The 15,377-nt window shown below is 36.4% G+C and overlaps 1 protein-coding gene across 1 annotated transcript; it reads left to right on the plus strand.

The window, feature by feature from the left end:
- The first annotated feature begins 6,860 nt into the window (after positions 1-6,860).
- On the plus strand, positions 6,861-12,908 carry LOC103340162 (protein SHI RELATED SEQUENCE 1-like). The gene is made up of 2 exons (XM_008243548.2): positions 6,861-8,132; positions 8,872-12,908. Exons 1-2 carry the CDS (start codon positions 7,421-7,423, stop codon positions 9,291-9,293), a joined length of 1,134 nt encoding a protein of 377 aa, XP_008241770.2. The 5' UTR covers positions 6,861-7,420; the 3' UTR covers positions 9,294-12,908.
- The last annotated feature ends 2,469 nt before the right edge of the window (positions 12,909-15,377 follow it).

Here is a 15,377-nt window from a genome sequence, read left to right on the forward strand (position 1 = left end):
TACACCATTTTTCTAATACTTTCACCGAACAATATTTATATCTAACTTTTTAACCGCCATGATAATTACAGACACTGACCTACCAAGTTTTTCTCTGTAAGCAACATTGACCTCACCCCTGACCCCCAAGGTTGTTCCTTTTTCTGGTCAGTGAGCTAAGATGTTCAGATATAGAGACACAGAGTATAGGAACTAACCTGCAGAGAATGCAGAAAAAAGAATTTCTGAGGATCTGGTTAGTGGTTATGAAGGAAAATGGACAAAAAGGAAATTGTTTTGAGTCAGTCACGCGGTGTTATTAATTCATCTGTTAAAATATAGGCGGACGATGTCATAGAACTAGAATCTATATTTAATTAATAAATATATGTTGTAATATGAGTATATTAATAACATGTGCGGGTGTAATTTGATACGAAAATTCTATATTCTAAAGTATTGAGTTATATTTGAAGTTTAAGAATTGATACTTGGTCCTCTTATTCTTACGATCTTTTTGACAACAAGGGAGCCATGGAATATACAATTTTCTTGTTTATATATAAATAAATAAAAATTATATCTCAGTTGGTCAACTTAGAAATGGGACCAAGTGTCTAATCCAGGACAGTAAATCCAGTCCCACTCCAACAATAGTTTCAAAGATGAGAAAGGGTGGGCCCAAATTCAGCTCATGATCAACAAAATCATCAACATCACCCACTGCTCATGAGCAACCGCAACGAGCTCTGAGTGAAAGACTGAAACAAACCCCAAGGAATAAAAATGTATGCATGTATTTATTTGGGCTGCTTCTTTCTGGTGTGCTTGCTTCTTTACAATTGTGAGAGAGAGAGAGAGAGAGAGAGAGAGAGAATGAAGGACTCAGGACTGAGAATGAGGGAGGCAACCAAATCTTTTGAGCATATTTTTGACTTCCTGCGTATCACATGCCTGTTCCCATCAAACCCCAAATTTATTGCCTTGACAGCGACCTCCCTCCCCTCAGTCTCCTCAAACCCTCCTCTTTGCTTTATCAGCCATTTCCCCTGCCACATACATTAATTTACAACTTACTACAAATGTCAAGTAAGAACCCACTTGAATAATTACTTTGCCAAATTCTTGAGTGCCAAAAAAAGAAGAAAAAAGAATGGGATTGCAAAATGAAAAGGGTACTAATTGGGGTTTCCCAAAAAAGGAAGGTTTTTTTATTTTTTTATAACCCCATAATCAATAGCATAATTTTTGCAATGTTGCTTGCTTGTGACCCAAGAAGGAGGGGGTTAGTTAACCTTGGGATTTGTGGTATTTTTTTGGGGGTTACCCTTAATTCCCTTCCTTCTATTTAAATACTTCTTTCAATATTTCACTTCAAATAGTCGGAATAAGAGTAACACGAGATACCAATTATAATAAGGGAGTTTCACTAAAACACTTAAAATGGAGGTTGAAATTATAAAAAAATTCAACACCCAAAACACTTTATAAACACACCCAAAACCCATCATTACACACACTTAAAACCCATTTATAAACACACCCAAAAAGTTGACTTTGGGGTTGATTTTGGGTGTGTTTCTATGTTTAAATAGTGCTTGAGTTTTTTTATAAATACATGCCTAGAATTGAGTTTTTTTATAAATTTGTATTATAATAATAATAGTGATCTATTTATTTTCAATCCGAATCCACTCTGAACTTTATTTATTCGCAGATAAACTCAATAAACGCGTTTTGTTTTGTTGGTTTCTACTACGATGCAGTTGACACAGTAAGTAGCCTCTCTCTCTCTCTCTCTCTCTCTCTCTCTCTCTCTCTCTTGTCTGTAGATTTTGTAGAGAAGGAAAGAAAAAGTTTCTCTCTCCCTTGTGTTGTAAGTTATATATGAAGCGAGCAAAGGAAAAGGAAAAGGATGGAAATGAAGCATAAAGTAGCTAAGGTGGTAGTCAACCATGGGAACAAACACAGGGCTCGAGAATGACAGACAGACAGACACACCACTGCAGGTACACACAATTATTGGGACTCGCACACATCCATCATTATTCACTTCTCTTCCTTCCTTCCCACCACACAAACCCCAAAAACCCAAAACCAACAACACAACAAAAACATAACTAATAATAAATAAAGCCTCCCTTTTTTTATTCGTTTTTTTTTCACCCACCCTTTTATTGGGGTAACTTAATGCGCGTGCCACACAAGACAGAAACCTTCAACTATATCTTCATGATGTGCACAACTAGTTTTCTGTGGACTAAATTTTTTAAACTAAATCGCTCATTTGATAAACAATTTCAGTTTCTAAACACGGAAAACTTTTTGGGTAATTGATTTCAGTTCTTAGTTTGATGTAAATGGAATTTTTTGAGGTCAACTTGTGAATTTGAGATCATAAAATATAAGTACATATTACAAAGAATTCATAGTATTTTTCGGTGAACTTTTTGAAATTTTGGATATGGAAGTCCCAAGGTTATGTAAAATTAGTGAATGAAAAATGAGCGTAAACTGAAAACACTTTTAAGTTATTTTAAAAAACAAAGTTGATTTTAAAAACTAGTTTACGCTTTATCTTTTTAGATAATAAATATATAAGCATTCTTCACATGATATTTTCTTTTCTTTCCATAAGACAAAAAACAAAACTAGTGATATTGTATTTGTCTTTTGTTTTGTTCGTTTTCCTTCGTCTCTTCTTCGGCTCCTTCCAATAAGTTAATAACATGTCAGATACAAATTAGATCTTAACCAATTTTGGATTAAATATTGAATCACATACTTCGCTTTCACAAAACCCCCCTTCTACTAATTAATTAGGATTTAGTAGGTCTAAAAGGATTGTGTTTTGACCTTAAATTTGAACGACAACCTAGGGAAGATTCATGAATCTAGACCCATTTTCCATGCTTTTGTATTTATGTTATGCACAAAAAGTAATCATATATGTATTTATTCCTCACATGCATTCTGAATTGACGAAATTTTTTTTACGAGACTCGTTTATATAAATAAATCCCACTTATACGTGAGATGTGATTATTAATATACAATTAACTATACAGACAAAAGGAGCAAAACAATGTAAATCACAAAAATTTATAATAAAAAAAAAAAAAGAGACTTGCTCAGTGTATGGCATCAAACATAATAAGCATGACTCATGAGCATGCAAAGTTGTAGCAACAACCAGTACACATGATATATTATTATTCACATAAACAACTCAATTGATTGGAAAACCATGTAATGATCTATATACTATATATTTATATATAGAAACTTTTCTGCATTCGGTCCTTCTAACAGGTAAAGTAAGTCGTAGTAGTTAGCCAGCTGTAATTTCAAAAGTTGACAATGACCCCTTATTAATTTACCTTCACATTTCTTTCAATTCCAATCTCTCGGTCTCAATCTCCTATGCTATGAGTTCCATTTTATATGCAATTCTTGTTACCCCGGTTTCTTTTGGCAACTTGGATGACAACAATAGTTGTGATTTTATTATATACTTCAAAAAAAAAATTTTTCCTGCTCAGCGCCTAGTTGTGGATTGTGTTGTTTGTAGCTTAATGTTGTATATGTACCCGAATTTATGTGTTCGGATCTTCTCTATGCAGTATTGTTTGCATAAAAAACGATTGTGTTAATAATTGCCTTGTACCCAACAAATAACAATTTAATGTGACATTGTAGGACCCACTAGTATAGCAAATGACCAAATGACCAACTAGCAAGATTCGGATTTGAGTTATAATATTCGTATTGTGTGTGTAAGTTTAATATATTATAAACTCCTATCAACACGGAAGATCCTAAAAATAGAAGTGACATTGTACTATACATACGTTTTTAAAATCATATGAATGAGTGATTGGACGAATTAATTGGTCCAACTTCCAGAAAATTCAGTTTGCAAAATCTAACGACGAAATAAATAAAAAAAACCTTAGTTGAGTTGAAGTATCAAGTACATATAAAAGAAGTGATGGCCTCCCACATGAATATCTGACTTTGAGAACTGAGGGTGGTCCAGTTTTCTATCAACAAAAAGCATTCAGCCATCTCCAACTCGTGATGCCAAAATTCTAGTTACATTTATTTTTGGATGGTTAAGATTTTATTGAGCGAGTGAGAGGTGAGGGAGCAGTTTGTCCTCAACATCTTCAACAAGAACCATGAGAAGTCTATGTCCAATTTGACACCCGAAATCTAATAATTTACCAAATAAATTTAAAATAAAAACAATAGACCATTTTTATTATTATTAATATTTTCGCAAACTGACGAAGATGCCATTCACGTTCTTATGACGTGGCTTGATGTGACTGGGTGGTGCAGTTCCCAACCATAGGCCGATAGACATCCATTTTCGGCCGTCTACCGAAATTGGTAGACACAAACTTACAAAAAGAAAATTAGAAATTCAAAACTCCAATTATTTTTTATTTTTTATTTTTCCAGATGTTATTATGAAAAATATAAAAGATAAACACATACACATTTGGGGAGGGGGGGGGACAGAATATTGTACGAGGAAGCTTTGCACTTGGCCGACTCATGTCCCACTAGGGCCATGCCAGGTCAGCTTCTGGGCCCAACAAAATGTTGGATCCTCCATGACGTGGACAAACTTTTGGTAATTGGTAGGGTTTTCGCAAAACGACCCAAACCCACAACGTTTTACTATTCCGATTTGAGTGAATTAAGAGCATCTTCACCTATAAGGGCTAAGGCAAGGGCAATGGCAAGTAAGGATTGCCACTATTTACGTAAATAATGTCAGCCTTGTCATTTATGGTTCCACTAATGAGGGCTAAGACTAAGGCAAATACAATTCATTAATTGTACTTTATTTCTTATTTTTTAATACTTTAAACTATTAATTTTAATAATATTTTGTAATTAAATTTTTCGATAAGATTTTTAGTTGTCACGTGTCCTATTATTTTTTCAGAAAATATTTTCGAATGAGAATCTTGGTTGCCACATGTTTTATTCCAGATAAAATTTTCAGATATTCATTAAAATACATTATAATCTCAGATCTCAGATAAGATTTTCACCCTTTAAAATTGTGCCACTTGTCCCATGTCAGATAAAATTTTCAGATATTTAAAAAAAAAAATTATAATCTCAGATTTTAGATAAGATTTTCACCCTATAAAATTGTGTCACGTGTCCCAGGTCAGATAAGATTTTTAGATATTTTAAAAAAGATTATAATATCAGATTTCAGATAAGATTTTCACCCTCTAAAATTGTGTCACATGTCATCTCTATCTTTTGCATCTCTATATAAAATTATACCATCAACTCATACCTCTCACACCATCTCTTATCTATTTTTTCATTGAAAGAAGAATTTTGTGTGGAAAGTGAATAATGTGAGTGGAGAGTAAAAAATATTGAAATAAGAAGAAATTGTATGAAGATTTGGTGTGGGAAGTAAATAACGAGGACCATCGGATTTCTGAAAAAAAAAACTGATCGGAGTGTTAGGTTGCGACACGTGGCACATTCTCATTGGATTACATCGGTGACATCACACCGACATAAGCAGCGAAGTCAATTTTTCTTGTTGGCGTGAAACTCAGCGCCAACGGTAAAAAAATTGAATTACCGTGGTGACGCCACAACCCTCGGTCTAAAGTTCAGCGAAACCTACCCTTGGGCTTGCCTGTGGTGGGACCCAGTTCTTGCTTGGGTCTTGTATCTCGCGCTGGAGGGTGTTTGGGCTTGCCAAGGGTGCCTTTTGGCCGGTTTGTGTGCAGCGCTGGAGTTGTTCTAATAAAATGTTTACTCCATTGGAAAAGTGTATGGATTCCAATCTTGCGTATCGTATGCCCGAAACGGCGCGTCGTCCAGCGGTGCCCGTTTAATTAACCATTAATGCCGTTTGATTATTGCATTAAAAGATGAAACTACCCCTTGATTCACATAGTCAACTGCAGATCATATGGTCCCACAGTGTGACTAAGTATTCATTAATCAAGTTTGGAATATGCGGAAATTAGTTTAATTAAATTCTGGGAGAAAAATAAAACACAAATTAAATTATTAAAAGGAGGAGGTGGCGCTGTGTTCCCCCTCAATTATATTCTAGAAATACGACAAAATACGCCTCTTTTTCACTGCCCAAATCTCTCTACTTGAATAAACAAATAGTAAAAAATAATCTAAAGTATTGCTGACCTGGATACTGCCATTGATGAGGTAAAAAATATCAAAACTTTGTACCAGGCTTTAATATGCACATCAACATAACAAACGTGAATTAGGTTAGTCGGCTAATACAGTATATGAACTCCTTTATATCTGCGATCCATCCTCTCCGTATCCCTTTCTCAAAAGAAAAAGCATCTCATTGTATGTTAGTAATGTAACATATACTGGATAAATAAGATTTGAATTTACTAAATTGCCCTATGCAGACAAGTGGCCGTAAAAGAGTGGAGGAGAATTTTGCTTTACAGCTAAAGCTTGGTGTAATGACCACCATAATTTTCACCCCAAAAAAAAAGGAAAAAAAAGAAAAAAAAGAAAAACAATTTGGTCATGTGAAGTGAAAAGGAAAGGTGGAATAAAAGTGGGATAAAAAAAGTGTTAATTATTTACGTGCGGAATATTAGTGGTGAATACAAGTGAGTTTTGGAGTGTGTTTAAAAAATAATATTTGGAGCAGAAATAAATAAATTAAAAATAAGGGTCTGTCATTAAAGAAAAGGGGCGGGTTTTCCGGTGCAAAAAGGACGAAGGAGCAAAAAGCTGGCGAGACGACACGTATCGATGGAATTGACCGTTGGATGAGCATGCGAATTTAACAGTGATTGATCATTCTTTCTTCCATTTGAGATGAGATTATGACATCCATAGCTAACGAAAAGAGAAAGGTGTTATGTTATACAGTCACAGAGAGAGAGAGAGAGAGAAACAAGAGGCACTGCTCTCAGAGCTAAAAAGCTCATCACCTGCAAACAAATCAGAGAGAGAGAGAGAGAGAGAGAGAGAGAGAGAGAAACTTAAATTTGTGTGAGCAGCTTGTGCAGTGCAGACACAGAGAAAGAGAGAAAGAGAGGCATGGCGGCGTAGCAGAGAGAGAGAGAGAGACTTAAATGCTTTGAAATTTACAGACGAACACAGCACAGCACAGCACAGTGAAGAAGAGAAGGGAGGGGAATTAAAAGCGCGATTAACGCTGCCAAACAGAGCCTAACGTCTGTCTCTCTCTCTGTAAATTTTCACCCATTTTCTCCAAACCCAACAAACACTAAGCACACCCAAAACTCTCATATACTCACACAAACTTCACAGATTACATAAAGATTAAAACTTTAAGCACAACAGTAAATACCCATCAGAGAATTGGGTGTGAAATTGGGTTCAGAATTGAGTGGCTTGATTTTGATATGGATTTTCGGTCACAATTGGGGCAGCAATGGCTGGTTTTTTCTCGTTAGGCAGAGGGGGCAACAACAACAACAACCAAGATCAAGACCACCATAACAGCAATAACCCACCCCCACCTGATCATCAAATTGCTCCGGAGACGTTGTTCTGGTACAAGAATGAGGACGTGGCAGCTCAGCCGTACAAAGGGTTCGAGCTATGGCAGCAACAAGAGCAGCTCCTCCAGCTCCAAACCCAGCCACCGCGCCTCTTCCACCACCACCCCCATCACCATCAAGATCTCTACGCATCCGCTGCCGCTCTAGGCGTGGGGCCCAGCAGCAGGGGCTCGGATGACACGTCGTCGTCGCGGTCGGCCGCCGCGTTGATGATGATGAGGTCGTCCTCCGGCGGAGGCGCAGGTGGAAGCGGGGGAGGAAGCGCCAGCTGTCAAGACTGCGGAAACCAAGCCAAGAAAGATTGCATTCACATGAGGTGCCGGACTTGCTGCAAGAGCCGAGGGTTCGACTGCCCGACCCACGTGAAGAGCACGTGGGTTCCGGCGTCGAAGCGCCGCGAGCGGCAGCAACAGCTCATGGCTTTGCAGCAGCAGCAGCAGCAACAACAGCAGCAAGAACATCATCAACAACGACAGCAGCAGCAGCAGCAGCAGCTGCAAGTGATTCGGGGAGAGAATTCCAAAAGGCTGAGAGAAAATCCAAACTCCAATTCTTCCCTTCGCATTCTCGGCAACACGTCAGGTACTATTATATATACATATATGTGTGTATATATGTATGTACAGTTTTTTGTTTTTGTTTTTTGTAGTTTGAGAAAACAGCTTACTCAGAGTTTCTTGAAAATTTGACCCTCGTCTGAGAGAGAATATTAGCCAGAGGTTCTGAAGAAAAAGAGAGAAAAGAAAGAAAAGAAAGGGTTTTGGAAGGTAGCGAGTAAAAATATAAACACAAGTAGAAGAGCATATCGATTGCGTGTGGAGTGGAAATCGACCTCCATAGTAAAAATCTTCTTCTCCTCCTCCATAGTAGAAGAGCATATCAGACGTCGTCAGCTTTTTCCTTTCTTTCTTTCTTTCTTTCTTTTGATCATTATCTCCCCTTTTCCTTTTCCAATAATACTGTTATCCAGTCGTCCTGACGAGTTTCAACATTGACAGGGAAGAAAGAAACACTGTTTTTCTTTCTTGCCTTGGCCTATAGCTATAGCTAGCTTTAGCTTACCCTCTTTTGTTATGTGTGCTTGCGTCCATATCTCTCTCCCTCTCCTTCTCCCTCTGGCTTGTTGATATCTGTGTTCATGTATGTGCGTTTCCTTGCTTTTGTGCGCCTATCTTTTTCTTTTCTTTAAAAAATAAGATAAACAATTTCTTAATTTCCACTCTCTTTTCTTTTGTATTATTGTATATACCATGAAGAAAATATAATATAGTTTATATGACGGGTTTTGGGCTAATATTACTTTGTGTATGTATTTATGTAGGGTTGGAGTTGGGGAATTTTCCGGCAGAAGTGAGCTCGCCCGCGGTGTTTCGCTGCGTAAGAGTGAGCTCCATCGAGGACGACGATGATCAGTACGCGTATCAGACGGCTGTGAACATAGGAGGCCATTTGTTTAAAGGAATTCTCTACGACCAAGGCCCCGAAACCTCTAACTACAACATGAACATGGCTGCTGCCGCTGCTGCAGCTGAAACTTCATCTGGTGGCGGTGGAGTTAATATCCAGCCGCTCAATCTCATTGCTGGCGCCACCACCGCCGCCAACACAGCCACCATTGGCGGCGGTGATGACGAGGGCGTGGCGGGGGCTTCCACGACAGTTATAGATCCTTCTTCTCTATACCCAGCTCCACTTAATACATACATGGCTGGTACGCAATTCTTCCTACCACCAAGATCTTGATGATCATCATCAAACAAAAGTTTCTCACCACATTCTTCATCCCTCTTCTTCTTCTTCTTGACTGCCTGCTGCGGTCGACTTTGGCGTAGTTAGTTAGTGTGGACTCTCAAATATTTGATAATATCTTTGTAGCAAAATTGACACCCCCGCCCATTTGAACTAGCTTAGCTAGGAGAGAGAGAGAGAGAGAGAGAGAGAGAGAGAGAGAGAGAGAGAGAGAGTAGAAAGAAACGAGAACCAGCTTAGAGGAAAATGATGCGCAACAACGAACGAGTTTGTTTTGTTGACAGTTTCCAATGCTTGTTAATTAGTTAATTTAAACATGATCATTATTATTCTTCCGTCTTAATTAATTTCTTGTTCAAATTCAAAGATGTTATACTTGATTTCTTCTTCATTTTTTTTGTTTAAATATATGATTTTGTTGAGTTTGTTGGGTATTTTTCCCTCTACTGGTTTGAAACCCCGTAACACGTTTTGGTTGGATTTGAACTTGGAAGCTGCTTTAAATTTTTTCCTGTTTACCCGCATGTTTGCCGGTTTGAAATGAATCTCGAAAACTTGGTTTCGTCTTTTGTTGGACAAACTTCAAAGACTTGTTGTTTTTCATTTCGGTATGGGCGGTCCAGCCATGCATGACCAGCATTCAAGTTCAAAAGGTCAAGCAACTCTCTCTCTCTCTCTCTCTCTCTCTCTCTCTCTCTCCCTAAATTAATATTTACTTCGTTTGACCCTAAATCTTAAAATGCATAGATGTGACCTTTATGTTGAAATGGGAAAATTTGCTTACCATCTGCAGTGGTTTAATGCTTCTGCAGGAAGGTATATATAATTACAGAAAATGCTTCAAATTTTTTGGAATACATAAATATATTTGCCCATGAACTTAAATAATATTGTTACTTACTGTATGAAAATTTAGGAATTGTAAACAAAGCAGACAATTGAAAGGCTTTACTTAGTTTACAAACTATTCTGACCGATTGCATGTTCTCTCATTTTTCATACATCAATGGTCTCTGCAGTTATCTATTTCTCCCTTCCCATTACAAGTCCCTTTTAAACCTTTTAATTTCAGCCTTGCTTAGGTAATCTTCTTTTGTGCCAAAATATAAATGAATGTATAAATTTAAGAGGGAAACATTCTAAGATTGATTAATTAGATAATAATAATATATGAGATTTTCGAGTGTTGCAAGAATTTTAAATGAAGAAAGAATTAAGAGTAAAAACTTGAAAAGGAGTCATCTACTGATAATCAATTAAATCTCTGTAAAGCCTATTTAAAGTAACTGAATGCACAAACACATCCCTCTAAACTCTACGAGCATCTCCAACATAGTTGCTATACTCTAATCCTTAGTTATTTGGGCTAGAATGAGGGCAAAATGTAGCTCCAACAAACTTGTTATATGGCTCTCTATTTTGGAGAACTCCCTATTTGAGTTTGGTGGCTCTCTACGTTTGGAGAGGAGGACAAGGAAATTGAGGGTTCTCCGTTTCTTTCTCTTCTCTCTCCGTAGGCACACAACCTCTCTCACTACTTTTTGACTTTGTAATGAACCTTTTAGAGAGGAGAGAAAAATAATAAAATTTTAGAGATTAACCAAAGTAGAGAACATTGCGAGAGGAAACTACTTTTAAGTAGTTTGCTATGATGACTTTCTAGCTATTTTAGCTAAAATTTGGCTAGAATTCGGAAACTCACCTAGAGATGCTCTAAATCTTAAACCTTAATATGAATACGATGAATTGGTATTCAATTTTGAAACATGTACATGGTTTTATACAAAACCTTCTTGTTGAAGATAATGGAGAGATCTCCTACTTAATATAGGTTAGGGGAATGATAATCAAATCTTAGTAGGGAATACCTTGTATTGCATTACAATTAACAAGTAAACTTGAACCAAATCTTACTAGGGAATACCTTCTATTGCTTACCAGTCATTTAACTGTGATTCAATGGACATTGGTGAGTATGAACTTTCATGCTCCTTGGTGAGTAGAAGCTTATATGATATATCTAGCTAGCGGTCTGTCAACTATTATGATCCATTTCTAACATATGTGATATATGCAGAGAAGACTTAAACACATCACAATTTTACACTATTTCTGACAAGTACATCTCTCTCTTTCTCTGTGTGTGTGTGTGTCAGTATCTGTAGTTTGGGTTTTGTTAATGGAGCAAGTTGTTCCAATATTTGAAGTAGCCAAATTATTTGTGTATGAATCAGTGATAGTCTAAACTACAGGGAGAGGTTTTTTCACATACACACAATCAAGATGCCATGAGAGTTCGAACTTGAGACCTCTTATGTGCAAGTCAAGGTTCTTTTTCACTAGGCTAGACCCAATTAGCCTCATATAAGGATTTGCAGGAATGTAAGAATTGGTTAGTAAGATTGTAGATATTCAATGAAAAAATTTTAACCTAGGACTTTATATCGACAGGTACTGCTTTACGGTAGATAAAATAATTGCACTTGAAATTATTTTGAAGTCCAGAGAGGGTGAATATAGAAATCAAGTAGTCTCCAAACAAAGCTTTTTTACCTTGATAGAATTTTATAAGGAGGTGTAATATGTGTATTTCATGCCCTGTCAAAATAATTGAACACATAAATTTGTCACATCAGAAAAACAAAAAATAACTGCACATTAAGACAAGAAAGAAAGAAATGGAAGTAGGTAAAACAAATGTGAAACTTTATTTATGTAAAATTTACCATATGAAATGATGCCAGCTTCTCTATCTGTCACCGTCCCGTTAAGTCCTCCCTTAGTTATTCATCAGTTGATTTGCTTCTTGTTATTAGTGTATTATTTTTTCCTCACAATGATATACCTAAAACTGGTCATAGTATATCATTTATGTGTTAATTTCATTGTGATCAATAAGTGATCATTTTGAATGAATAGGTTAATCCTTGTTACAAATTCAATGTCTATTATATCAAGATATGGGACGAGTGAAGAGTAGTTTAAACAAAGTTTATTTTCAATCTCAGCACATATCAAATACGAGAAAGAAAATAAAATGATATTTTGTAATTACTTTCTTTACATTACTAAACATGAAAAATGGTTCATTTCTCATCCCTTCGAAGATATACGGAAAATGATTTCATGCGAATTTCTTTCTGTGAACCGAACGTTTCTTAAGTGATGGATTCTAAATGAATATGGTACATTCTTGTTACAAATCCAGTCTCAACCATATTGACATATAGGAAGAGTGAAAGAGCCAGTTTAGATTCAAAGTGAGAGATTTCTGTGGTCTATCCATGTTTAAATTGAATGAGAACTGATTGAGATGTTTCTGTAGAAATTAACCCAGGTCTATGAGTGATATATCATATCATTTTATGTGCACTTGTTTTACAGGAAACTAGAAATATATCACATCACGTTTTCTGGTAAATTACAGAAGGGCTTTTCTTCCGACATGTTTACGGCTGGGAATATAAAGCAAATGTGTTACTACAGTGGCGCCATGTGATGCAGCTGTTTTATTGTGGCTTCTTTCCCTAGGAATATATCTCTTTTTTCTTCTTTAAATAAACAAAAAAATTTCTGACTAGCCAAGAGAAAATAAAAAAAATTTGCTCTTGGGATTCCGTAGGAAAATACTTAAATTGCATTTGCCAACTACCTCAAACCAAATTATTATGTTTGGTGAAAAAAATATATCATTAGTATATAATATAATATAGGGAAAGCCAGGCATTCCCAATGCAAAAATAATTGATATTTACTTTTACCAGAAATAATGATGAGAATGACGCCCATGTTTTTCGGCTATTAAAAAATAAATAATTTAAATTTAAAAAGAAAAAAAAAAAACTTCCACTCAGAATATCATGTTTTCTTGAGCAGCACAAGATCGAGAATAAATATTCCTTCCCTGGACAACTGGGCAAGTTCCTGTCGGGAATTGAATTTTCAATGTTTGTATCCATCCATTTTCTTCATCGACTGTTTCCCATTTAAAAGTATCTTGTCAAAAATCTCAAGATCCTATTTAGTTTACCATGAAAAATATCAATCACCGCCTTTAATCGATCACCGCTTTTCATCGTAGTGTTAATCATGGTAAAACACGTATTGTAGAATATGTACACTGCAAGTATTGCGTAGAGTGGAGTGGTAATATCATCTTCGTACAAAATACCCTTCACATGGACGCATTAAAATGTTACGTTTTTCGTCAGAAGACGTACAAATATACAATCTGTAGTCATGTAAATGGGTAGGTTATTGTCAATCAGGACATCGATCAAGTGGAAGTAGTTCTAAATCTAAATGCGTAGTTGAGAAACAAAAGCTCAGATTTTGGTTAAGTTGACCTAAGTTGCACCGATTGAATGTTACGATATTCAAACTATATATAGTTTGCAAATGCATGGAAATTGTTGCCCGACTGCGGTCTAGCTGTATTTGTACACGCTTTAGACCACAGTTTTTCTGTAGCCGCTGACAAGCGACTTTCCTCTACTATCTTCCAAATACAATGGAAAGTTTGTCTTGTATTAGGGAAACCAATTTGCACCTATAATTTCTCCAATACTTTGACCTACGTACATTCAACTACTTCCTTTTTAAATTCAACCATTTTTGCCTAATTAATTCATTTTATCTTCATATGGCCCAAAATGAATTTGACGTTCAAGAAGGTATGTTCTAATATAATCATATTTTTTTGTATCTGTAATATTATTATTCTGCAAATCAGATGGAGTCACATCAAATAATGTTATCACAACTACAACATTTGCATTATTCTTAACTCTATTATAGCACATTTTCTCTATACAATTATGAGAGATCGTACAGTATCTAAGGAAGAAAGTGATGGGAAGAATGGGACAATTAATACAACCGGAGTAGGGAAGTATTTCTTCCACTAAAACATTGCTAGCTCTCTCCTATAGCAGGAAAGCTTTCAACAGCCTGTAACCCAACAGCTTTATTACTGTATATCACATAATCACGGTCTAGAATATCTCAGACTTGTGTTTGCCACCAGACCAGCTAGCTAATAGCTCTCTCTCTCTCTCTCTCTCTCTCTCTCTCTCCATATATATATATATATACACACACACACTTGCGTAGCTACTTTTGTCAGTACAGAAATGTGCAAGAAAAACTCAGACCCATATTATTAGGGTTCTTGTAATGTTTGGCAGTGAGTTTTATTTGGCCTTTAATTTTCTCCTTGCACATAAGATATATATTTATGTCTAGAGACCCATAGACCAATATAGTTAAGCACCAGAAATGGCTAGATTTCCATAGTAAGCCAAGCCATGGCACAATCAAAGAGAGCACTAGGGTTTGTCATGGTGTATTAGGGCAATCATAGGCAGGCGGGTTGGCATGCATTTTGATCAGCTCTAGGGTGGTAGAGTAGAGTGAGCCCAAGAAAGACATAATGTGGTTTTGTGTGTGTGTGTGTGTTGGGGGCCATTGTTGAATTATTGTGGTCCCTCAACAAGTGCAATTCTGCTGCAAAAAAAGCTAATTTTGCTTTGGCCTTCTCTCTCATCTCAACTAGCTGTTTTCCTCCCTCCCGAGCGCTATTTGCAAATTCTGAGAAAGCAGTAGAGAGAGAGAGAGAGAGAGAGAGAGAGAGAGAGAGAGAGAGCAAGAGCAAATTGGTGCAAGTTAAGTTTTGTTTTTGTTTCCATAATTAACTCGAAAGCCTGTGTGTCTTCTGTCAGCAGCACAAAACAAGGCTGCAAGTAAAAAGGGGTTGAAGCCGTGACTTTTGAGGCACATTTTGGAAGACCAAGCCTTGTTCATCTGCGATGAATTGTCTCTTCATGGACCAGTAAATATTCTTTTGGTTGCTTCATCTCTTGACCGTTACTTGTAGTTTATTTTCATTTATCCCTTCCAAATTAGGTTGACAAGTTGACAACCCATATTGCAAAACCACACACATAATCAATTTGAAGAAATTAATTAATTTAAAGCCATCTTATTATAATTTAATATATATTTAAAAAAAGAATTCAAAAATAAAAACCTTTCCCTAGGTTTTGGATCCAAGAACAAAGGCATCTTGGGTATACTTGT

This window comes from Prunus mume, linkage group LG8 (assembly GCF_029339155.1).
Source record: "Prunus mume cultivar Tortuosa linkage group LG8, ASM2933915v1, whole genome shotgun sequence".
NCBI classification, from domain to species: domain Eukaryota; kingdom Viridiplantae; phylum Streptophyta; class Magnoliopsida; order Rosales; family Rosaceae; genus Prunus; species Prunus mume.